This window comes from Vicugna pacos, chromosome 3, assembly GCF_048564905.1.
Source record: "Vicugna pacos chromosome 3, VicPac4, whole genome shotgun sequence".
Classification (NCBI taxonomy): domain Eukaryota; kingdom Metazoa; phylum Chordata; class Mammalia; order Artiodactyla; family Camelidae; genus Vicugna; species Vicugna pacos.
In genome coordinates, this window is record NC_132989.1 from 34,454,727 (window position 1) to 34,479,275 (window position 24,549).

General features: G+C 41.1%; 1 protein-coding gene across 5 annotated transcripts in view; it reads left to right on the forward strand.

Moving 5' to 3' along the window:
- Nucleotides 1-7,637, forward strand: part of ZNF608 (zinc finger protein 608) — a 101,165-nt gene extending 93,528 nt beyond the window's left edge. For 4 of the 5 annotated variants that reach the window (XM_072957602.1, XM_072957613.1, XM_072957605.1 and 1 more), the window contains 5 exons: nucleotides 1,492-1,909; nucleotides 2,475-2,647; nucleotides 3,950-4,103; nucleotides 5,973-6,054; nucleotides 6,636-7,637. In XM_072957602.1, coding sequence (XP_072813703.1) covers nucleotides 1,492-1,909; nucleotides 2,475-2,647; nucleotides 3,950-4,103; nucleotides 5,973-6,054; nucleotides 6,636-6,642 — 834 coding nt within the window. In that variant the 3' untranslated portion in view covers nucleotides 6,643-7,637. Of the gene's footprint in view, nucleotides 1-1,491; nucleotides 1,910-2,474; nucleotides 2,648-3,949; nucleotides 4,104-5,972; nucleotides 6,059-6,635 lie in introns of those variants that run through there. The other variant, XM_072957610.1, reaches the window with a different exon arrangement.
- The last annotated feature ends 16,912 nt before the right edge of the window (nucleotides 7,638-24,549 follow it).

Below are 24,549 nucleotides of genomic sequence, written 5' to 3' on the forward strand. Positions count from 1 at the left end.
TACACTGCTCACTAGTTCCTCTTCATCTTGTGTAGTAAAAAGAACCTGGGCCATGTGCTTTGCAGACTCGTGTTCCCTGCCATTAACTAACTGAATCTGACGAGGTCTTTTAATTTCTCACTGAGTCCAGAGTGCGGGAATTCTACGCCGTGGTGGCTGAGTTCTCTTCTCACTCTGAGATTCTGAGTCTGATCACTCAAATAATTAGTTCTTTGGTATTTCCAAACTTATTTTGGCATTTTCTAAGAATATTCAGATGGGGTCCTTAAGTGCACATTTCCCCCTCATCTTTTTCATGAAACCCAGGTGTCTTGAGGTCCCTAGACTCCTGTGTTGTGCTCTCTGTTAAGGGCCCAAAAGTAGGGCTCAGTGCTGCTCACTTGTGAGACGAGCCAGGGGTCTGGGTGGACGGGTCACAGGCAGCCACCCCGGAGCCCTGTGGTCAGTCAGCCAGTGGTTAAATGTGCGAACACCTGAAAACCAGTCACCATGAAATCAGACACGTGCTAGTGCTTTCTGTCACGACTCAGAGACATCCTGACTGACTACTGCAGTCCCACAGGCATTAATTCTGGTATTTCCCAGCTCCCGCAACCCCCACGCTGCTCCCATGCTTAGATGTCTCCTGTGACCCAGAGCAACAGAATCCTTTCTTGGTGCCCATTTCTGCCCCAGAGTTGGGCCTTAAGCCTTAAATACCCATTGGGTTTATATGATGAATGGGATGGGAGGGTCACAAAGGCCATTGAAGGATCTCAGTTTCCCCACTTATGGAGGCTTGAATCCGTCTGGGACTTCACAGGGCTGCGTTTAGGACCATACAATTTGTGGGGGTCGGGGGTTATGGATGCTTCAGTTTCCTAACAGAAAAGCCATAATATGTACTGTTAAACTGAAATTTTACTTTGATTAAGATGTCAGCACATGATGGGACGTGATCCAGTTGCATTAAACCCCAACTGCAGTAGATAAAGAAAACGTATGAGGAAACCACAGGTTTCCCTCCCCCCGCCACCACCCCGTTCTGTTAATCGATGTAGTAATTACTTATATTTACTGTTATCAGCGGGAGCTGGAGTTTTTAAAATTCTTTTTACCTATGTGAGAGAATAAAAGGAAAATGAGGGTTAGGTGAAATACATCTGTAGAGGTTATTTAATGTTAACAAATGACCTTTAACAGCCCAGCTCTGAATTCTGGCAGAGCTAAGTTTGGAAGCCCAGCTCCATGCACTGGGCAGCAGTGTGACCCTGATATTACTTGAGCTTTAAAAGCTTTAGTTTTGTCATTTGTAAAAGGAATGATTAGCAATGCCGACCTCAGACATTATTACTTCACTACTTCACGAGAGGAGGCGGTACAGCTCTTTGCTCGGTGCAAACATAAACAAATGTTAACGTAGTAGTAGAAGGAACAGTAATAGTGCTGTTGTGATGAATGGGTTCTTCTGAAAAACTGAAATTGTAAAACAAATCTGTTTCTGAAAATCAGGATCCAGATTCAAGGACGTGGCATCATTATGTCTACCAGCCCAAATACCTGGATCAGCAAAAGTCAGAAGAACTTGACAGAGAAAAGAAATTGAAAGAAGATAGTCCCAGGAAAACTCCCAATAAAGAGAGTGGTGTGCCCAGCCTTCCTGTGTCATTGACAAGCATCAAAGAGGAGCCCAAAGAAGCCAAGCGTCCGGATTCTCAGTCCTTGGATGAGAGCAAGCTGAAAAATGATGATCGGAAGACTCCCGTAAACTGGAAGGACTCTCGAGGAACGAGAGTGGCTGTCTCCTCACCCATGAGTCAGCATCAGTCCTACATACAGTACTTGCACGCTTATCCTTACCCACAGATGTATGACCCCAGCCACCCTGCATACCGGGCGGTTTCTCCCGTCTTAATGCACAGTTACCCTGGTATGTGTTGTGGGTTCTCACTCTGTGGGTGGGAAGAGGCTGTGTTCAAAATATCAGCTGTTTTAAAACTCAGGATGAATTAGATGCTGCAAGAGTAGCATTTGTTTTGCTTGTTTTTATGCTGCTTAAGTCCCAAAGATGAAACTGATTTAACATAAGATTTTTTTTTTTAAGATGGAATGTTAAGAGTCTTTCGCTGTGGTTTCCATAGGCTCTGAGGGTCGGCTCTAGCTGTTAGACTGACAGATACTTTATTGCCTGTGAAAGTATTCTGAGCACTTACTGTCATAACCGTTACTGTTACTGTTCCTTTCACTTAAGCAGACACATAAATGTATGAAATGGCTCTAAGCTCAATTCTGTTTATAACCTCCCTTCATGAGGATGAATTAACTGGGAGAAGAGAATCAGAGAACCTAAATACAGTTTAATGATGGTGTAGCCCTTTCTTAATGTAATTCCCTATTTTAAGCTCTCTGACTCTCATCCCAAATTCATGTAATCCAAATTTTTTTTTTAAAGATGTCACCCCTAACTTGGTGTGGCGTTTATTGTTTATCTGCAGGGGCCTATCTCTCTCCAGGATTTCATTATCCTGTTTATGGAAAGATGTCAGGGAGAGAAGAGGCAGAGAAAGTCAATACCAGCCCTAGCATCAACACAAAAACAACCACGGAATCGAAAGCACTGGATCTGCTCCAGCAGCACGCTAACCAGTACCGGAGCAAGTCTCCTGCCGTAAGCCTCCTCTTGTTGTTACTTAAAAGTACTGTGTTTTTGAGGGGGGAAGAGTGCTAAGCTAGAAGACAGTCTTGAAATATAAATAGTTTTGGGACCCAGCTGTGATTTCAGGATGCTGTTTCATTCTAGTATATAAAGAATGGAAGGTTGAAAAGTAAGATGCTTTCATACACAGGGGGAAAAAATTGTCAGCACGTGTAACATAGTAGTGATTTTTCCGCTGAAACATTTATACCTTGCTTTCCCAGGAGGATCCCTGCTAGCCAGACATTTAAATTTATAGGGACCGAGCTTTGATGTGCTCGTGTGCCAGAGCGAGTAACTTGACTAAGGAGTGGTGGCTGGGTCTGCTGCTTTGGCCTTGACTCATGGACGTGTCCCTATAACTCTGCTGAAGTAGCTTGGGCATGTGTATTTGTGCAAGGTGGCTCTGCTCCCACCCTGCCCTCCAAAAAAGGGCGATTGCTAGTCCTAGAGACTGTGGAGAAGACAGGTTAAAAACAAAAGTTGTGGTAGTTCTTGCCTCCAAAAGAGAAGTTTGGAGTAAATGGAAATACAGGTTCTGTGACTGTGAGTCTGTCTGCCTGAGACCCTATAAAGAGAAAAGATGATGTATGGATCTTTTCCTGAGAGGACTCACTGTGCAAAGAGTTTTTTTTTTTTTAAGTAAGAAAAAGGACTTTAAGAAAAGAGTGATTAAGTTCTAGTGGGTAAAAACATCTCAGAAACCTTGAGCCTTAACAGTTATGATTTGGGAGAACCGGAGCTTCTCTGAGTGGTCCGAAATTGAGAGACTCTGGAATCCTTCAGAGGTGTAGGACAGTCATTTCCTCTGCTTGCTCTCGGCATGTGATAGTAGAGTGTCTGTTTTCAATGGAACATAGTAGATAAAGAAAGGTTTAAAATTATGACCTAGATTCTCCTCACAAAATTAATTAGAGTAGAAGAGTAATCAGAAGGCTGGACCTTAAAGAAATCTCTACAACTACATCTTTGCCTCCATCCCTCTGTGACAGGTGTGTCTGGGAAGCAGGTGGGTCTATTCTAAACCTGCAGTTGTGAGTGAATATAGAGATCCTCTTGTCAGTCGTTTGAGGAAAACATGGATGCTGTGTTGGCTTAATTCCAGCTGAAACGAATGCCTGTCTTTTGAAATGATCTGCGATTAATAACAAATTTTACGTATCTCTGTATGTACTTTTTAATCATTAGCACGTATCGCCGAAAGGACAGGTGGTTTATGACTCCTACTAGCTGTTTTGTCGGAGGATTAAAGGGGGACCTCTGTTTCTGTTGCAGCCCGTGGAAAAGGCTGCAGTGGAGCGGGAGCGGGAAGCGGAAAGGGAGAGGGATCGCCACTCCCCCTTCGGCCAGCGCCACCTGCACACGCATCACCACACCCATGTCGGCATGGGTTACCCGCTCATCCCTGGTCAATATGACCCTTTCCAAGGTCAGCAGTGCTGTCGTGCCTGTGTCTCTGTTCATCACACTTTGGAGAACAGTTGCCAAAACCACCTTTCCTGTCTTAAAAAGGTTGAGCTTTGAGTTAACAATAGCTCTGGGAGGGTTTTAAAATACATTTCTTTTAATTTGTTGTTGTTTTTGGTGGGGAGGGTTTTTAATACTTTCTCTGGTATTTCCTTGTGACATAACTAAGGCTATTCTCACACCCTCCATTCAGTAGAACACAACATCGTGTTCCACTGAAATGGCTACCACTTAATAATTGTCACTTGTTATCAGCACACCCTGTTATCTCACACAGGGTGGCGGCCAGTGTCTGGGGCAGTGACTGCAACAATCAGAAGATCAGATAGCTGCTTCTGGGAAATGTGGAAAACAGGGAGAGTCGGTGGGAGGCTCTGGGGAAATTGCTTGTCCTGATCTCCACAGGCCTGGAGGTTGCCCTCTTTCCCATGGAAGTAACGGGAGTCACATGATTGGGCTCAACACTTCTTAGAACCTAATTCAGGGACTCTTACAGCCCTTCACTGCTGTGACCCTTTCAGTAAAGAGGAGAGACATTTTTAAAAAAACACAGAATCGACGTGGGGAACCTCCAGTTCGTGGTGTTTTAGTGGCACGTGAGCCCTTCCTCCTGGCTCTGTCACCTCCTGGCAGATGTTTACCAGCAGATCACATGGTAGCATCTTGCTGTCTGAGTCAGCTTTGGCTGCCGTAACAGAATACCGCAGTCTTTAAGGCTTTAAAGGACAGGAATTCCATCTTAGTTCTGGAGACTGATGGTCTGCGATCGGGTGCCAGCATGTTTGTTTCTGGTGAGAGCTCTTTTCCTGGCTTGGAGGCGACCGCCGTCTTGCTCTGTGCTGCTGTGCTCTCTGCGCATCCGGAGGTGGGAGGGGGCGAGAGAGACTTACTCTCCTGTCTCTTCTTATAAGGACACTAAACCTATTGGATCAGGGACCTACCTTAGGGCCTCATTTAACCTTAATTACTTCCTTGTAGGTCCTGTCTCCCAATACAGTCACGCTGAGGGTTAAGCCTTAGGAATTTTGGAAGGACACAGTTCAGTCTGTAGTGCTTGCCAAGTTGCCTCTTACTCTACTGTCTGAATACAAGATAATGTATTTGCAGGTACTTCCAAAAGTAGGAAGTGCTCTACAAATGTGGAGGTCATTTTGGTTTATTCAACTCAGGTTACTTGGTGGCAAATAGTGGTATTAAAAGGGAACAGAAAGAACATAGAAAGAGAGTCATCTCCTTAAGGTTTGCATCGGTTTCCTCTATTTTTTTCCAGAACTGTTTTCTATAGAATTTAGAAGAATTTCCTGTAAGGCAGCTTCCTGCCATTTGAAGCTGTTACATTTTCTTACTGCTACCTTTCTCTTGCAGGGTAAAAGTTGAGACTATTTCTAACTTCAATTCAGTGATTCCATGTACCTTATGGGATGCATTGTGTTCAATCACTGGGGAAAACATTAACATGATAAAAGTTATTATGAAAGTATTGTATTCTAAGCAAATAGCATGTCGCTTCTATAATTTTTGATTCCTGTTGTTACCTGGTACATATTATTTCTCCTGAGCTTCCTATTCATGAATGCGTGCAAACCATTTAGCACCATGCAGAGCCAGAGAGATGGGATGCTATATTCTCTTTGAATAGCTATTAAGAAAACCGCAGAGTATTCAATGAAGGGATAGACTGGTTAGACCAAGCAGTTTGTTCTCTGTCCTTACTGTATGAAGCATCTCATGTGTATTTAGGAAAGGACAGATTGCCGCTTTGGGGTCTACAGCCCATCACTACTCTACCTTTCCAAATGTCACAGGAACCCTGCATTTTATTCCCCATCAGGCTTGACCTCTGCTGCCCTCGTTGCCTCTCAGCAGGTGGCTGCACAGGCATCTGCATCAGGAATGTTTCCTGCACAAAGAAGGTAAATATTCTCTACATTTCAAATCAGTTTTCTGGATGGAGACATCTTAATGGGTGGGAGGAAGCAAGTGTAAGCTTTTTAAACCAAAAACTTGGCTCCTAAGGGTATGATACTTTTGTAGTGACTGTGCTTATGATCCTACTGTGCTTCACAGACACCATCTATTTCGTGAACCTCATTTTTATAGCTGTAATGTAGATAAGTAATTAACTGAGCAGTTTTTAAGACAGTTGAAAGTTTCTTAGGTTATCTTCACAGCTTTGTTAAAATAATCCACAATGACTCCCTTTGTCTTATTGTGTTTAAAAATAAAGTTGGAAATGGAGGAATTTATTTCCCTGATGCTGGAGGTAATGTTTGTTCTTCGGTATTTTTTTATTATCCCTCAGGTTGTTTCAAAAAGGAAAATAATTTCTTTTTCATGATGCATGTATCATTTCCCTTGTGTCCATTCACTGCTATGGAATTGGATTCCATGAATTGCATAGAAGTAAAATAAGCCTATCAATCTTTCGGTTTTCATATTTTCAGCGTCAAATGTGGGTAGAACCCGTATGCTAAGGTTTTCTTTTCTTTTGCAGAGAATAACAAGATTGGAAATGTACGTTGTCATGTGACTGGATCACATGGGGAAGCGCTTTATACAGACATCAGTTCCATGGTGTTAATTTGAAATGCCTTAATGGCAGGCAAAAACCAGTCATTTCATTTTTGTAAATTACAGATTTTATCACAGAGTTGCAAATGTTGCTGTAATTAAACTTCTGTTTTATATATATATGCGTATACATATATGTATATATACATATATATATATATATATATATTCTTTACTTTTTGTATCAGTAACCAGGCTCGCACACACAGGGTCTGCTGCCAAGTCGCAAACCACTCAGCAAAGGAAATTTAAAAAATGTATTTGTCATGTTGAAAAGTGTTAGCCACAAAAGGCTGCTTACTTTCTTTTCCTTTTCAATTGTAAATAAATAATGTTATGTATCAGTGTGCCTGAATCTTGCATATCCTTCCTATATTTCCCGTAAGCCCCTCTGAAAGGCTAACTGTGATGATGACACTTTGGTACAATTTAGATGTCTATTTGGTGGCTCCCGTTAAGACGCATCAGTGTAAAATGTTCCTGTAGTCACTGTTTGTACTTGTGTATTGTGGGAAAAAAATACTTTTGGAAGGCATGGGGTTGCCAGTACCACAAAAAATGTGTTGTATATAATGTAAAGATTAGAATGGGGAAATAATGAGCATCTGTGAACAATGAGGTGTCATTTTTGATAATCTTGAATGGCAAGTAACCCAATAGCCTGCATACCAGAGACATCTGTGATTGTTCTATTACTTGAATAGTCTTGCAGTCCTTTTTCTTTTCTTTCTTTCTTTCTTCTTTTTTTTTTTTTAATGTTTACAATTATCCAGTTTTAGAAGAGAGAGACTTTAACGCCATTGCCTGGTTACTTGTTTTATGCTGTAATCTAGTTTATTTTATGTAAAATGTATATTGAATGCTTTCCTTTTTTATACCTGCCTTAAATAATTTGGCAATCAGAATTAAAAAGGTTTTTTTTTTTTTTATAATGGCTTCTTGTCCGTCTCATGTTATTTCTAGCTGGCTGAGAGCAAGTCTAATTTTCAGAGAAAGGTTCCTTCATATTAAAGATGTCCAATGCATTGAGATCTGGTACACAGATACTAACTTCTCTTATATGATACCCAGGTTTAACAACCAATAGTGGGTTTAATTCAGTGGAAATATGGATGGATCTTTAGCGGGTATTTACCCCAAACATGGAGCATAATATCACTGCAGATCGGTAGATACAACTTTCTCTGGTACAGAATGATATTCCAAATATGTCAGTCTTGTGACTTGTGGACTGTAGGTAAAATGTATAAAAAGTTAGTCAGCTAGCCATTTATTTGACTTGTCATTAAATTGTTTTAGTAGCATATGCTATGCCACATGTACAGAATTAAATGCTTCCTGTTTTTTTTTTTCCTTACCTCTCCTTCTCTCCCTCCCTCCTTCTCAACAAATACTTTCTGAGCACCTGCTTTATCCAGGCACTGTCTAGATGCTGAGATACAGCCATGAACCAAGCAGACAAAAATTCCTGTCTTCAGTGAGTTGGCATCTTCTAGTAGGTGGGGTAAGCCTAATAAAATATATAAGAAATAGGCGGAGTATATCAGATGCTTGATCAATGCCCTGGAGAAAAATTAAGTCTGGGAGTGGGCTTGGGGGCTGTGTGGGAGTTTGTAACTCTTAAATTGAGTGATCAGGGAGGGCCTCACTCAAGGAGATGAGGAAGCAGTCATGCACATCTCTAGAGGGAAAGATTGGCAGGGGGAGGGGGGTTTGTCATGTGTTTGGATGGACTGATTTCGATGCTTCATTCCAGCTGTAAGTTTTAATGATTTTACTGTAATTGCTAATGACAGATTTTCCACTTGGTTTTCTAAGAAGTTCTTTAAGTTGATAGAATTTGACTTGATAGAATTTGGTTCGTTGTCTTACGTTGAGGCCTTTGCTTCACACTTGAGGAGGAATTTGCAATCAAAAATGCTTCCTCTCCTTTTGGAAGCCACCATCAAGCAGCTTTCCTTTGGAGTTTCATCAAACATTGTTTATGGGGTTTATTACTGCGCTTAAAAGGAGTTCACAGATTTTTCATCATTTTTTAAGTTACCAGATTTTTTTCAGTTCCTAGACCACATCTTGATGTATCCTGGAAGGCGATGGAATTTGTGTCACCCCAGTTCAGTATGTTTCCTCTGTTCAGAATATCGTTTCCAAGATGCAGTATGTGTTGCCCAGTTCTGGAACTCACTGAACAGTTCACTATCGAAACACAGGACCAGAACTTAGGTCAACTTAACATCTTCACCTCTGTATTATCACATTCCTGGGGGTGGCTAGGGGATGCTGTGGATTCCTGAGGATTTTCCTACCTTCAGTAATAAGTCTTTTTAAAAAAACATGTGGAAGCCAATCTTGCCTGAGCTGCACCATGATGAGATATATGCTTATTTTGTACCAGGCTTTTAATCACTTCTAGTTAGGGGCCTAAATAGATAGGGTACTAGATAGGTGCCTCAGATCAGGCTTAACTTTGCTCCTGTAATAAACAAGAGTGCTGATAAACACAGAGATACATGACCAAAAGCACAAGGTGATTTGAATAGTCTCTCCCCCAAGGCTTTTACTGGAACATTACTCATGACTGGTTTACATTAATCACTGAATGAAGTTTTGTTTCTTCCCCCTTATTGTTCCAGTATTGTCTCTGCTGCTGACAACAGGAATTGCCAAAGGCCAGAGCTTGTTTATATTGTGTGTGCCATTTCTCTGGCTGAGTACAGAGTCACTACTGAATGGTAAATCAAAGATTCCCAAAAGACAAGCACACTTGGCTCCATTATATTACTATGATGAATCTGCCATTAATACGGTTCTAATTGTTTTACTTTTCTAGACATAAAATCAGTCCCCTTAGTGACTAATAATAGGGTTTATTGATTTTACTAAACATTATTCATTCTAGGCCTGCTCATATCAGCTTGTCCTGAACATATGCAAAAAGCCTGCAGTGCTGACACGGTACAAATTAACTTCACGGAGAAATGAGAGTGAAGAGTTGTTTACAGCTGTGCTTCCTGCGAATGCAGAATATTAAAAACAAGGTAACAGGCTCCATGTAGAACCGGTTGTTCCCAGATGAGGTTCTCAGGTGGCTTTTTGATGGAAACTTGCCGCTGATGGTCAACCCAGGTGCTTAGCACTTACAGCGGAAAAGGACTGGTCTTACATATTCACCCTGGCTGTGACCCTGATGGAGTGTGGTTTCAGCCCAAGGGTTTGAGAGTCACCAGAATAAATAGCTCTAATTGATACAGGATAAAACAGCAGTTTAAATGATAATTACTGGTCACTCCATTCCTTCCCTGACTCTGAAAAAGGGATGAAGCAGGCAGAGCCAATTACTCCTGTTTTTGTCACTAGTCATCCATCCCCTGCTTCCTGCACGAGCTTGAGTCATAAATGTTGTTTGCTTTCAGTTCACTTTAGGAGAGAAAACAAAGTGAAACCCACTCATAGGAGTGCCTTCATCATGGTTTCTTTTTTAATTTTTTTTTTAATAAAGTCACTCTCTAAAGCAGGGGTTCCCAGCCTCGGCACCATGTACATATTGGACAAGACGATTCTTTGTTGGGGTGGGAGGTAGGGGGCTGTCCTGTGTGTTGTGGGATCTTGAGCTAGTCTCTACCCACCACATGCCAATGAGGTCACACCCCCCACCCCCAGTTGTGACAACCAATTGGTCATACGAAATTCAGATCTCCTGCCTAGCCCGTTCCACTGATAGACTGCTGAATTTCCATGCTCTTTGTTGCTTTAGAAGATGCAAAAACCATCAGTGGCACCAGGTAATCCTAAGAAAATATAATGGGGATGCTCATTTGACCAAATGGATAAAGTTGGACCAGACCCTCTAGCTTTTTTAAGAGAATTGGATGATCTGAAGTTTAACATAATAATTAGTACTTTTTATAGATTGAATTCATTTTCAATCCAAAAACCTGTCTGAGGGCTGAATTGAGCCCAAAGCACATCAATTAGCAAGATATGCTTTATATATGTTGTTGAAAATCTTCACGCTAGCTCTGTAAAGTACATATTATTTTTCCCTGGAGCAAAGACTTTCCAGCTAGAAAACCTGGAGAAAGGAGGCGTTCTTAAGTTGCTGCTGGGACTGAACTCAGCTTTCCTTCTCATCAGGAGTGTCATTCAGTTCATGCACAGGAATCAACTTTGAGAACTTCTCAGATGCAGTATACATTTCAGTGAAGTTTTTTCTTTTTTTTTTCTTTCTTGCTTAGACATTTGAAACACAAGGCACCGACAATGCTGTGAGTGTGTACTAGTTCTCAGTCTAGGTTTATGTTCTGATCACACTGGCCAGGCCCTGGCCCATCTTCAGTCATCCTCCTGTCCATGGAATGGAGGGTGGGTACAGGGGAGATCACACTCCTTACCTGCGTCCATAGGAGAAATGGCTACTCATGGTGATGCAGGAAAAATGGATGTGGGGCTTGAGGAGGGCTGCGTCAGGCTTCGGTTAAGCCCCTGGGACGTGCCCTGCCAAGTGTGGGTCCTTGGCTTCGCCCAGGAAAGAATTCAAGAGCGAGCCACAGTTGAGTGAAGGTAGATTTATTCAGAGAGATACACTGAAAGGCAAGAGAAAGGCCATGAGGTGTAGGGGTTGGGTGTTCAGATTAAAAGTAGGTACACACTCCATAGACAGAGTGTGGGCCATCTCCGAAGGGAGAGGGAGAGAGAGAGAGGCCGTGAGGGGCAGTGTTGACCATTTTTATGAGCTTTGGTAGCTTCATATGCAAATAAGTGGAAGAACCAGTCTAACTAGCCTGGAGAAGGGACTGGGATTCCCAGGAAGTTGGCCATTTCCCATTCTTTGACCTTTTGTGGCTAGCCTTGGGACCGCCATGGCACCTGTAGGCATGTTATTCACCATGTTAATATATTACAATAAGCATGTAATTGAAGCTCAAGATCTTCTAGAAGTCAAATCTCCCACCATCCTGAGCCTCAAGGCCTACTGGGGGTTGAATCTTTCACCATTTTGATGTTAATTACTGTAGCATTCCTTGAATGGCTGTGCCCTGCCCCCTTCCTGTCTCAGTGGCAGCTCTCTGGCTTCTTGTGTGTGAGACCCCACTACTGTCTCAGCCCAGCTCTCCAGGCAACTCCTGAAAGTGGATCAAATCTGACCTGCAAAATGAAGCCACTTTGACATCTCTTTGAGAACTGAGTTCTTGAGGAATGGCATCAGAACCCCCTCATTTCCAAGTTAGGAGACTTAACACGGCACTGTGCTTTCCATTATTAGAAAATCTGGAAGTTATTTTCTTTACCTTCCGTGTTTTATAGTGATTGTTATTCCTTGAGTTGGAAAGGTTGGAGCACTGTTAATTTTTGACTCATCTTTCTATTGATTTGTGGAGGTTTTCTTTTTCTTTTTCTTTTTCTTTTTTTTAAACTTTGTCATCACAGCCCTGCTTACTCTCCTGCCGTGCTCTTTTTTCTTTTTATTTTAAGTGTAGTCAGTTTACAATGTTGTATTAGTTTCTGGTGTACAGCAGATGATTCAGTTATATATATATATATATATATATATATATATATATATATTCAGATACATATTCTTTTTCATTAAAGGCTATTACAAGATATTGCATATAGTTCCCCCTGCTATACAGTAGGACCTTGTGGTTTATCTACTTCATATATAGTAGTTAATATCTGTAAATCCCTTAACTTCCAATTACCCCTCCACCCTAACTTTCCCCCAGTAACCATAAGTTTGTTTTCTATGTGAGTCTGTTTCAGTTTTGTAAATAAGTTAATTTGTGCCATTTTTTTAGATTCTACATTTAAGTGACATCATACGGTATTTTTCTGTCTTTTTCTGGCTTATTCACTTGGTATGACAATCTCCAGTTCCATCCATGTTGCTGCAAATGGCATCATTTTATTCTTTTTTTAAGCCTGAGTAGTATTCCACTGTATATGTGTGTGTGTGTGTGTGTGTGTGTGTGTGTGTGTGTGTGTATACCACTACTTCTTCATCCAGTTATCTGTCAGTGGACATCCTGCCTCTTACAAGGATACTTGATTAAATTGGGTCCACCCACGTAATCCAGGATAATCGCATTTCAAGGTCAGTGGATTAGCAACCTTAATTCCATCTGCAGTCTAATTTCCCTTTGCCAAGTAACCTAACATACTCACAGGTTCTAGGGATTAGGAAGTGGACATCTTTGGGAGGGCATTATTCTGTCTACCACCCCACCCAGCACCATGTCCTCTCTGCCTGATAGTAATAAGAACATAGTAATGGCCGCTAGTGTTTATGTAGGATTTACTGTGCTCTAGACACTTATTCCTAAATGCTTCACATAGAACAGTTCACTTAATGCTCATAACAACCCAAGTGCTATTCCCACTTCAAGATGAAAAAACTGAGGCACAGTTGTAAGGTACTTTGTCTGAGTTTGCACCTCTGTATGAGTGACAGGGGCAGGCTTCATGACCATTGTGCTATATGCTGCTTCAGAAAGAGGATCTTAAATCCCCTAGGCAGTTAACAAAAGCTAGCCAGCTTTCCTTAAAAAAGAATAATGCCTTTCTCCGTTGCACACCCCCCACCCACCCATAGTCATGTGCTCTCTTTCCCCTGCAAAAGTTCCCTAGAGCTTAATAGCCTGTAAGAATTAAGAGGGACCTGTCTTGTCCTCAGACAAGTAGGCTGCACTCTGGAGAGAAAAGAGGAGCTCAGGACCACTCTTACCAAACAGAGATACTGGGATGGGGGTGGTGGTGAGGAGACAGGAGTGTTAGGAAAGGCTCGCGTCAGGCACTGGTGAGCCAAGATTCAGCACGTGGTAGTCCACTGACAGAGGGTGAATCTTACCATTTCAAGAACAAGCAAGAATCCTTGAGAAAGAGAAACCAGGCTGTAGCCCGCGGTCAGGGCTTAGGGTTGCTGAAAGCTTTAGGTTGAGAAAGAGCCTTGACAGATTCTGAAGAGAGCCTTGCCCTTGCTTGAAGGGCAGGGGTGGGCGGTAACTCCAAGGTAGTGCCAGCACTAGGCAGGGCCCCATCCTCTTTCCTCAGCCCTCCCCTCCCCCTGGCAGAGAGCAGAGCGCTTGGTAAGGAAGAAGACAAAGGAATGGCCCCAGTTCCCTGCCCCTCCACCAACCCTCTCTGTGTGCACAGGCTGACCTGCTTACCCGTGGAGGATGGATGCCCTGACTTGAGCAGGGATGGGCTAGCGCTCTGCCAGCAGGTCTAGTGACTGGAGATGCTTTTGGTGGGGATAAAGTCCTTCCAAAGAAGGCATTTTGGAAGTGACTGAAGCAGAATTCATTCAGAAAACATCTTCTGAGCATTTCCTAAGGGGACCAGGGTTTCCCTAGGGCTGAATGCTCAGCCCCTGCGCTCACAGACCTTCCAGCTGTGGGGCACGGCCCTCCCCTCTGCATCAGCCAGACCCCTGCAGACCTTTTGTTGACTAGGCCAATCTGATGCGAGGAGGAATATTCGCTTTGGGGACTTTGCCATCAGAGCTTGTAAACCTTTCCACATGATGTGTTCAGCCTTAGAAATCCCCAGGTGCCTGTGTGTCTGCCACTCCCAAACCCCCGCTGTCCCCCCCCACCCTGTCTCAGTGATAAGATACAGAGACAGGCTATAAATGATGGATTTTACGACAGCAGTTCTGGGACCAGACTGTCTCCCTGTCCATGCTGCCCCCAGGCTGGGCCTGAAGCAGGACTGGCCCCAGCAGGCAGCTAGGGAGCAGCAGATGTGCCCAGAGGTGGGGAGTTTTGGTGACTCATTTCTGTCCCTCGCTGTGGGTTGTCTAGTCAGTGAGGGGCAGAATCAGAGGCGGAAAGTGCCACACCACCCAGGGAAGCCCCATTGCCTATCCGTGGGCGGCCTGTCATGGTTACTATCTTGAGAGGCTTCGCGCTGTTCAGTGCAGTTTCTGGAAACACAGTGTGACCGTCGAGGGGGCCCAGGAACGTTCCTGTCACTGACCCTGCTGGGTGAGGTGGGCTGAAGTCATGTCGGTGACCAAGCAGCGTCCCCCAGGTCAGCTAAAGGGACGTCTGTTTCATTGCCTAGTGGTGGATACTCGTGAGCTGGTGCCGAATATGCATGTGACATCCTCCCAGGAGGCCAAGTGTCTCTAACTTTGTCCCGCTCCATATATGTGTGTGAGTGTGTGTGTGTGTGTATATATATGTATCATATATATTATTTGCTCGGGGCTCTGAGGGCCTCTGACACTTGCTCTGAATGCTTGGCGGGTCACCTGTGCCCTGCTTGCTAATGCCACCTTGCCTTAGTCAAGGACTTCGTCAGCTGTAAATAACAGAAACCTAATTCAAGCTGGCTTAAGCAAAATGGGCAAGTGTAATGTAGGGCAGAGAGGTCTTACAGGAGCAAGGGTGGGGCGTGTGTGTAAGCATCAGGGGGGCTGGCGCTGGGACGTGGGTCATCTCCAGGCACCTGGGCAGCCTCCCCTTGCTCTCCTCCCCCACCCCCGCCCCCAGTCTCTCTCTGACTCTCATCGTGATCTCTTCTCTCTGCTCTTTCTTTTCCTCTGTCTCTCCTCTCTCTGCACACTGGCTGCCTCTGGTTCTCCAAGCACATGGCTTGCCTTGCTGAAAGTACGGTCTGGCATCTCTGTTCTAATTCCAGGTTCCCAGGAGAATCAAAGTGGCCCAGCTGGGGTCCAGTGAGCCAGGAGGGTTTTGCAGTTGAGAATAACTTGCCTTGCTGAGGGACTCCAGGTTGCAGGGTCAAGGGGTGCGAAACAGATCGCTGAGCTGGCTCCTCAGTTTGGCTTCTTTTGGCCAGCGCTACACCACCCTGTGTCCAAGGAACATTTGTGGCCAAGAACAGAAGCCCATTCAAACCAGCTTAGTTACAAAGATGGTTCATTGAAAGCTTACGAGTCAGTCTCATATTATAAGAATATGGGAAGGAAACTGGCAGGTCATAGTGATGGTGTCTAGAAACCCCCTCAGTCTCTCCCCAGGGTCATGTAATCTCCGCGCACCTGGAGAGGGCGTGGGAACACTAGGCTGTCCCCCTTCCCCCGATCTTGTCCTGTGCACCTCTTCCATTTGGCTGTTCCTGAATTGTATCCTTTAGGATAAAACTGTAATCATATGTATAGTACTTTCCTGAGTTCTGTGAGTCATTCCAGTGAATTATTGAACCTATTTGTGGGGGAGGGGAGTTGTGGGAACCCCCAAATTGTAGTTGACTGGGCAGAAATGTAGGTAGCCTGGGGACCCCATTTGCAACTGACTTCTGAGGTGGGGGCAGTTTGGTGGGACTGAATTCTTCATCTGTTGGGTCTCCATTCCCTCCTGGTAGTATCAGAATTGAATTGAATTGTAGGACCTAGTTGGTGTTAGAGAATTGGAGAATTTTTGCTGGAAAATGATTTAATTTTATATAGGAGTTTTCAGGAAATGAGAGAGCAAGTCATGTAGTTGTCTATAGAATAGTGTTTCAGGCAGAGGGAAGAACATGAGCAAAGGTAACGAATGTCCTTGGAGTGTGTAAGGGAAAGCAGGGGGAACAGTGGCTAGAGTGGTCGATCAGGTGTGTGTGGACACAGCCTTGCAGTGGTAGCGTCCTAGAACACAGCCAGGTGGGCTATCACATAGTCTTAAGACAGAGCGCTCACAGACTTAATGCACACAGATCACACAGTTCACTGGAGCAATTTAAACCAAAGCATACAGTTAGAAGGTAGTGAAAAGAAGTGGAATGGACTGACACACTTAGACTGGGAAACAAGCAAAGGGGAGGGCCACATCCCCTGAATTCCGTCACACCATGTTCTTTTGTCCTGTTTCTCTCTGGGCCACATCAGTCGTCCCCACTGATGGTGTGGTTACGAGGGCCACAGGTGAGTATGAGGAAGAGGAAGAGGATGCCTGAGTCAGCCCCACTTGCTCTATTGGAGAGCCTGGTGAAGGGTTGTTGCGTTAGTCTCCTGAGCACGTATGGGCTTTATTTGCGTGTCCAGGACAGAGGGCAGGTGGGGTTTTGCCCAGCTTTCATCACCAAGTGGCTAAAACAGGACCTCGTGGCTACTGAGTCCTTTGTGTCCTCATGTATACTTAGTATATCATAAATATTCAGTGTTTCCTTGCCTCATATATATTTAGGGTATCATGAATATTTATTATTTACTTGGTTCTTCCAATCCTGTCTGTCTGGATTCACACATACATGCTCTACTTGCTTTATCTAATGTATCTCACAGGTAAATACCTTAATGATCTGTGCTTAACACATCTAATGATTTGCGTCAACCTCATTTGTTTTCTTGTTTTCTGTAGTGGAACTGATATTCTCCGTGTGGCAAGTGCACGTGGCATGAAGTCTGAGAGATGGATGTATATGTTTGGGTGGGGAGGAGGCGTATTATTAGGGTCTCATAAGCTATTGTAAGGACTTTATTTTTACTCTTAAAGGGCTGGAGGAGCTGTCTGTTTAGGTGAGCTTACAATTTCATCACATGCATGGAAGATTTTAAGAAAGGAAGGAGGTAGGAAAAATTACAGAAGCAGGTGCCAGCAGATTCTTTGTAGAGAGATGTAATATAAAAGTGCAGAGAATGTGGGTTATTGGGGGAGGATCGTAGATGTTCATTTTACTTGTTTGTCTACCAGCTATTTCAGTCTTGTCACGATGGCAAAGGAATGAGAATGTGCAGGAGGAGGCAGCCACCCCAGGATGTGAACAAAGGTGCTGGGCACAGAGTGAACAAGAATGGTCCCAGAGAAGAGGTACAGCCAGCTCTAGACGGAAGTTTAATGGAGGGAGTTTGCAGGGTAGGAGGAGATGAACTAGTACCATTAGAATTCAGAGGCATTGCTGGTTTTAACTAATCATTCAGTGTCTGCCATGACCTTGACTTAACTCCCTAAGAGGTCCTACTCCAGTTATTTCTTGTATGTTTCCTCCTGCCAGTTTAAATGGATTGACTGACACAGCATTGTATACCCTAATTATACATTTTTGTGATTTGGGTTAGCTGGGGCAGAACGTTAACTTATTTACCACTTGGATAAAAATGTTGCAGTGCTTGTTCATAAAGCAATAGAGTATAGCAATTTTAGCTGGTGTAGACCCCTAAAAAGTCAATTTTAGCTCTACTGAAAAAGTCACTTAAAAAGTTTTTGTGGAATATCTTTGGTTTTACTTTTCAAAGAGTCTGTCTTGTTGGAAAGAATTTTGAGGTTCTTTCTTTCTCACGCTTCTGTAACATAGAACACACAATTGCATGTTGTTTATTTTTAAATTGCATGATATGTTTCTTAAAGAAACATGTAAAACTTATGCAATTGCTGTAGTATACTATTTATATTTTTGGAAAGTATGGTTAGTATGTGGAAGCATTAAAGTAATTTCATCTTTTTTTGTAGTGGAACATTGCTTGACTTGTAGTGGTATGTTATTGCCTTAAATATACCTTGACAAACTGGTTAGCTGTACGGGAGAAAAAATAGCCTGGAATCCAACATAACTTTTTATAACAAAATTAATTCCAGGAGAATCAAACATTAGTGAAAGCATCACAGTACTAGAAGAAAACATGGATAATTTATTTATATTTTTAGAGTGGGAGTGATCATTCTGTATGTAGCATCAAATTCAGAAGCCATAAAGGGAAAGGTTGATAATTTGATTGCTTTAAAAATTTAAAGTTTCATTTGTAGAATAACATTATAAATAAGGCCAAATAGCAAACAAGAGACTGTGGGTAATATTTGCAATGTATACCTTAGGCGAAGGGCCAATTTTTATACTCAGATGACTTTTTAAAGTGCTGAGCCAGCACCCTCATAGAAAAGACGGACAAAAGAGACAAACAACTAGTTAACAGAAGAAGAACACAATGACTAATAGAAATATGAAAAGATGGTCATATAGCTCAGTAGAGGGCCAGTGGTTTATTTTTCCCTTAATAGGACAGCAACGGTTAAATGTTGGTGAGGGTGTGTGTCAGTCTCACTACACTGGTAGTGAGGAATCTGTTAGGGACAAAGTTGGCACTGTTTGTCAAAAATGGAAATGCACATAGTAATTTCCTTTTTGGGAATTTAGCCTACAGCCATTCTCAATTGCACAAAGACACCGTACAGAAATGTTCACTGCATGATTTGAAACACCAAAAACTACTTAAACATCCATCAACATGGTCTAGTAACGGTACAGCCACAATATGGTGCCTTGAAAAGGATGACATAAGTCTTGTATTTGTGTGTTGTGATGGCTCAGCGCATTGTTGAATGAATGGATGCGGGATGTTACATGTAGGGTATAGGAGTACAGTCTCTTCTGTAAATAAGTGAGTACATATTTATATACGTGTGTGTGTTGTATGCTTGTGTGTTTGTATCTGTGCATGTTTGTTCTTTATATTTGTATTTGGATAGAAAACCTGGAAAGCAAGCCTCTCAGATTGTTAACAGTGGTGAACGGAAAGTGGGGAGAAATGGCCGAGAGGAGGAAGGGACTTTATTTTTAATTAATATAATTGTGAACTGTCATTTAAAAAAATGATGGACATGAATTTACTTTAAAAATAAGCTGCTATTTCTCTCACCAAGAATCTGGCATATCTGTCTCTGTCTTATCTCTACTTCTCTTGCTATCTCTTCACTATTTTTACTTGATTCCTCTCTATTTAGCTAATTTAATATATATATAACAGTAAAGCAGGATGTTTATTAGCTAGTTGTAGAATATTTCACAGCGATGCTAACTGCTTTGACATTTGTTATACAATGTCTGTTCTTGCTTATCTGTGTACAGAATTTTATTTTAACACAACATCATATGCGTACTCTTAACATACATAATGAGGAAAGCTATGTACTCAGTTGGAGTAGCAAACAGATGTCTCTATTAATGATAAGTACCTCTTATAGTACTAAATATTTCAGAGTTAAAAATAGAACATAACAATTGTGAGCAAAGTCTATATAAAGTTGTTTCAGTAGAGGTTTTATCTCATTTTGTCATAACAGAGTTTCATCATTTTAAGAAATTCCGTTGTGATGGGCATTTAGGGGTGAGCAACGGACTCATCCGCATGATGGTAGCCACTATGAAAAAGGTGGCTTCAAGCCGTTGGAGACAGAGCACGCATAGGGCTTAAATGTTGAGCAAGAAGTGAGTTTGGTGAGGAGTTGAGGTTAGTTAATGCCCAGCATAACAGAAAGGCTTCCTTTTTTTTTTTTCTCTCTCCTGCTTGGCATCTAGGAGCAAGGAGTAACAGAAGCTACAAGTAGACTTAGGATAGCTCTTGGGTAAGTAACACATAGTCTCTTCCATCCCTTAATACCTCTTTCTCTCCTTTTTACAAGGAGACACGAGGATGGTTCTTAAAAGTAAAAACAGCCATGTCATATTTCCATTTCATACATATTTCTATGCCCATAGAGGTAAGCTCGCATTTTCAAAATTTTGCACTTGCTTAGAAGATCTTTGCCTCTCCTTTCATTTCAAGCTTTCTGAATCATTTGTTTTAGGTATGTCTCTTTTATGCACAGTAGAGATTAGTTTCTCTGTGAAATCCAATATGAAAATCTGTTTTTAGTAGTTAACATTAGCACACTTTTATGTATGGCTCTGAAAGATGATTGTTTCTGTTCTGTCATATTATGTTATGTTATGTTTTCTCTTTGTTTATTTTAAATATTGTTATTTACTTCTGATATTTGGCAAGATTTGTATTTTTGACAAATATTTTGTATTTTTGTATAAATATTTTACCTCTTTTGTATTATATAAAGGCATAATTACGTCATACAAAGTACACTTATACAAGTTACCTTATAGTAATACAATAATAAATACAAATTACCTTATACAAAGATCACCTTTCTATACTAATCGCAGTTACTGTCATCAGTGATAAAATTAGCTCATGTTCTCTCCTTTGTCCGTATAGTCTCCCTCCCTCAACTGCATGTTGTCTTTTATTGTCACCTTTTTAGTGCTAATTATATTTTTACATCCACCACTTATTTTGTCAGTATTAAAATATATTCTTTTGTCCTCACTTGTTTTCTATCTCCTATAGTCTTCTCTCGATTTTTATTTTATTATTTTTTAAAAACATGTTATATAAAGACATTTTCCAAAAGTAGGAGAAATTATAGATGACTGGGTCCTTAAATATCCAAATTATTTTTCATCTTAAAATGCCCATAGCTTCGAGTATGTCTCAGTGTTGATTGTTCTAGTTTAATTTTTCATAATACATGATCTGCTTTTTGATTATGTAGGTACAAGTCACAAGTCTTCATTTATTTCAGGAAAGTTCTATTACCAATCATTTAAAAATACTTGCTCTGTTTTATTTTCCCTTATGAAAGATTCCGATTATATGTATATTGGATATCCTTTGACTTGTGTAAATATTAGATAAATTTTATCTTTTATAATTATTATCTTTCCAACTAAAATTTTTTTTCTTTATTTTTATCTCATTTTATTAGCTTATTTTCTATAGTTAATGTTCCTTTTTGGATTTTCTACAATTTCTCTTTCTCCTTTGCACTTCTCATTAAAAAAAAAAAACTCTGACTTTTTTCTTGTAGTTTTTCCTGAGTTCTGCCAGCATGTGTTTTATCCTTTCTTCTCTGCTGTGCGTTCTTCTATTTTTATAGTTTTCCTTAATGGAGGTAATTGTTTTATTATTATTTTTTAATATCACAGTCAAATTTGTGATGATAAATTCATCTGTTTTTCTGAGTGTTTTTTAAACTGTTGCTAAGTTCTGATGCTTTCAAAAAATTCTTTAAAAAAAACAGTGTGCCAATTATGCTATGCATGATTGATTGGGTTTGGTGTTCTCAGACCACCTATTTATAGGATGTTTTGTTAGGGGTGGGCCAGATGGAATTCTAGGCTTTATAACTCAAGATGCTTTCCTTTGCTGCCTGAGAGACATTTTGCTTCCAGTATGGCATCTCTGTGCTGTGCAATCCGTGCTTCCTCTTCTTCTCTGACCTAATCGCATGATCTGAGCTCTGTTGCATCTCAGCCATTCCAGAGACACACCCTCTTCAGTCTTTTACTTAGTGGATCCCTTTCATTTTAAGAGTATTTGTGCTTATGCTTGTTGGGACCTGCTACCAGCGTCGCTCCCTTCAGCCCTCCCCAGGCTGCTCTCTGCTGCTTCCAGGAAAGCTTCCTTTGGGGCTGTGCTTCATTTCAGCTGTCTGAGGCAGCATTAGTAGTAATAACAAGTTTGTAGTGTTGTCGGTATCCAAGTTTAAAAAAAAATTTTTTTTCTCATTGTCCTGGTTGCTTAGAACAGTTTCTAGGAAGAGAAGTTAAATAAATCCCGAGCCAAACTGTCACCTTGTTTATGCCAGAAGTCCTTATTCTCATGTTTTAAATATTTTCACTTCTATTAATAATTTTTTGATTACACAAATCATATATAGCTAAATGATTATATTAAAAATTAATTTAAGCAAAACAGAAGAATAAAAGAAGTTAAAATAAAAGTCTCCCCTCTTAATCCTCCTCCCAGCTCTTAAAGAGTAACCATTTTTCTTTGGTTGGTATATATCCTTCTAGACATTTCCCTATGTATGTATATGAAATTTATATTGTATATTTTGAAATTTATACCGGTAATCTTGTCCTTTTTAATACTCAGGGGTTTTTTTTTTCTGCTTTCAGTTCCCTTTGCCAATCCTACCATTAACTTTGTTTTTTGTTTGTTTGTTTGTTTTAGTAGAGGTACTAGAGATAACTTTGTTTTTATTCTATAGCTGCAGTTCTTGCTAATAAAATTATTATAAGATTTATCAGTCTTGAAATACAGCAATTCCTTCTATGTTCAAGGACAAAATGTTCAATGAAAGTTGAACGTTATGATTGTGGCAATTTTTCCATTTCTTTTATCTGTGCTTTCATTTAAACCCTTCTCTTTTCCAAAATCTGAAAGCAAGAACTGAAGTTATGCTCTCTGCCATCTCGCTTTTTCCCTCTCTCCAGCTTCTTTTTTTATTCCTAGCAGATTCTAAGAGCCTGTCTTGCAAACACAAGACAAAACCTCTTCCTGTGAAGATTGTTCTGGAGCAATACTCTTTTTGTTTGTTTGTTTTTGCTTAAAGTAGCCCCATCACCGCCAAATTATAGTTAACTTTTTTTTAAATTATGAGAATGATTTTAATTTAAATATTCAAATTCACCTTTCCGAGGTTGAACTTTATGACATATTTTGTTTTGAGCAGTCTCGTTTATGTTTAAACAACTTCTAATCAAAACCATGAAAAAAGTTGCCTTATTATGTATAATTTTTCCTCCTTAGTCGTCACATATAGTCCTATGTGAAATGAGAAGATGAAAGAACGTTTTTATTTTTGGCAGCCCGTGTCTTCATGCTGAGTCCTTAAATTAGACTCACTGCACAGCCTTTGCTCAGAACCCTCATTTTCTTGTGCCAAATAAAGAAGGGCCGCCATCACTCTTGTGGCCACTGTGTTAGTCATCTGATTGAAAGGTTGGTCCTTGACAATCTATCATTTGGACAAAATAGTCATTTGGCAGAGTCTGGATTTTCAGAGTTTATCCTCAACAGAGATAACAAATAGCTGCAGAAGGAGAATTCTGCACAAATGGAATTGCTTGGAAACAACAACAGACTTGGAAGGCAAAGAAAATCTAAAGCTGTTGTCCTCAGATGTGAGATGCAGAGACGTCTCAAAGTGTCTCTTACTTCAGAAAATTGTTCTAGTTTCTGTATTATCCTCTGGGCTCTGGGGATGCCTGAAAGAACAGGCAACGTTTTTGCAGGACATGGTCATATAGACATTTTTCTGGAAGCAAAGATCTTTAGTTTTAATTACATCCCAAAGATAGAAATGAATGAAGTTTAGAAGTGTTACTAAGCACGTTCGTTTTCTGTCACTTTGTTTCTGCGCATTGTGGTCATTTGTTGTTTCTGCCTGGCATCCATTGCCCCTTTTTCGTCACTTTCCTTCAGTGTCCCTTTGGGGGCCTTGCTCTCGGTCGCTCTCAGTCCAGGTGGAGCCTGGGACTCGGATGTGGTTGGTCTGCATATCTGCCCTCCTGGCCAGATTAGTTTAGGAGTGAGCCCCTGACTCACTGGGAGCCTGTGAAATTTGTTTCTGAGAATTTGCAGGAACTCCTGAGAGAGGAGCACCTTGTTTTCAGTGGCGTTGCTGAGCAGATGGAAGATAAACCTGAGTCTGACTGGGGCCTCCAAGTGGTGAGGGCTTTCCTGAAAGTGCAGCTAACGGGAAATGAAGTTCAGCCAAGGTGGGTGAGAAATAGTCATGATAACTTTTGAGCCCCCATGATACCTTTTTAATCCAGGCAGGTCTAAAACAGCCTTCTTCTCTATCCGAACCAATAAGCACCTTGCCCTCACTATTTACTTGTTTGTTTATTTTAAGTGGAGGTACTGGGGATTGAACCCAGGACCCCAAACATGCTAGGCACTCTGCCACTAAGCTATACCCTCCCCCTTTTATTTATTTAAATCAGTTTGAGTTGGAATTTTGTCACCAGAGTGACAAAGTCATGGCTGTCATCTCTACTAAACTATGTATATATATACACATACATATATACACACTAAACTATATATATAGTTTATATATATAACTATATATAAATCATATATAAATATATATAAACTATATATAAACTATATATATATTTTTAAAATTGAAGTATAGTCAATTTGCAATGTTGTGTCAATTTCTGGTGTACAGCATAATGTTTTAGTCATACATACACATACATATGTTCCTTTTCATAGGCTTTTTCATTATAGGTTACTACAAGATATTGAATATAGCTCCCTGTGATTGATA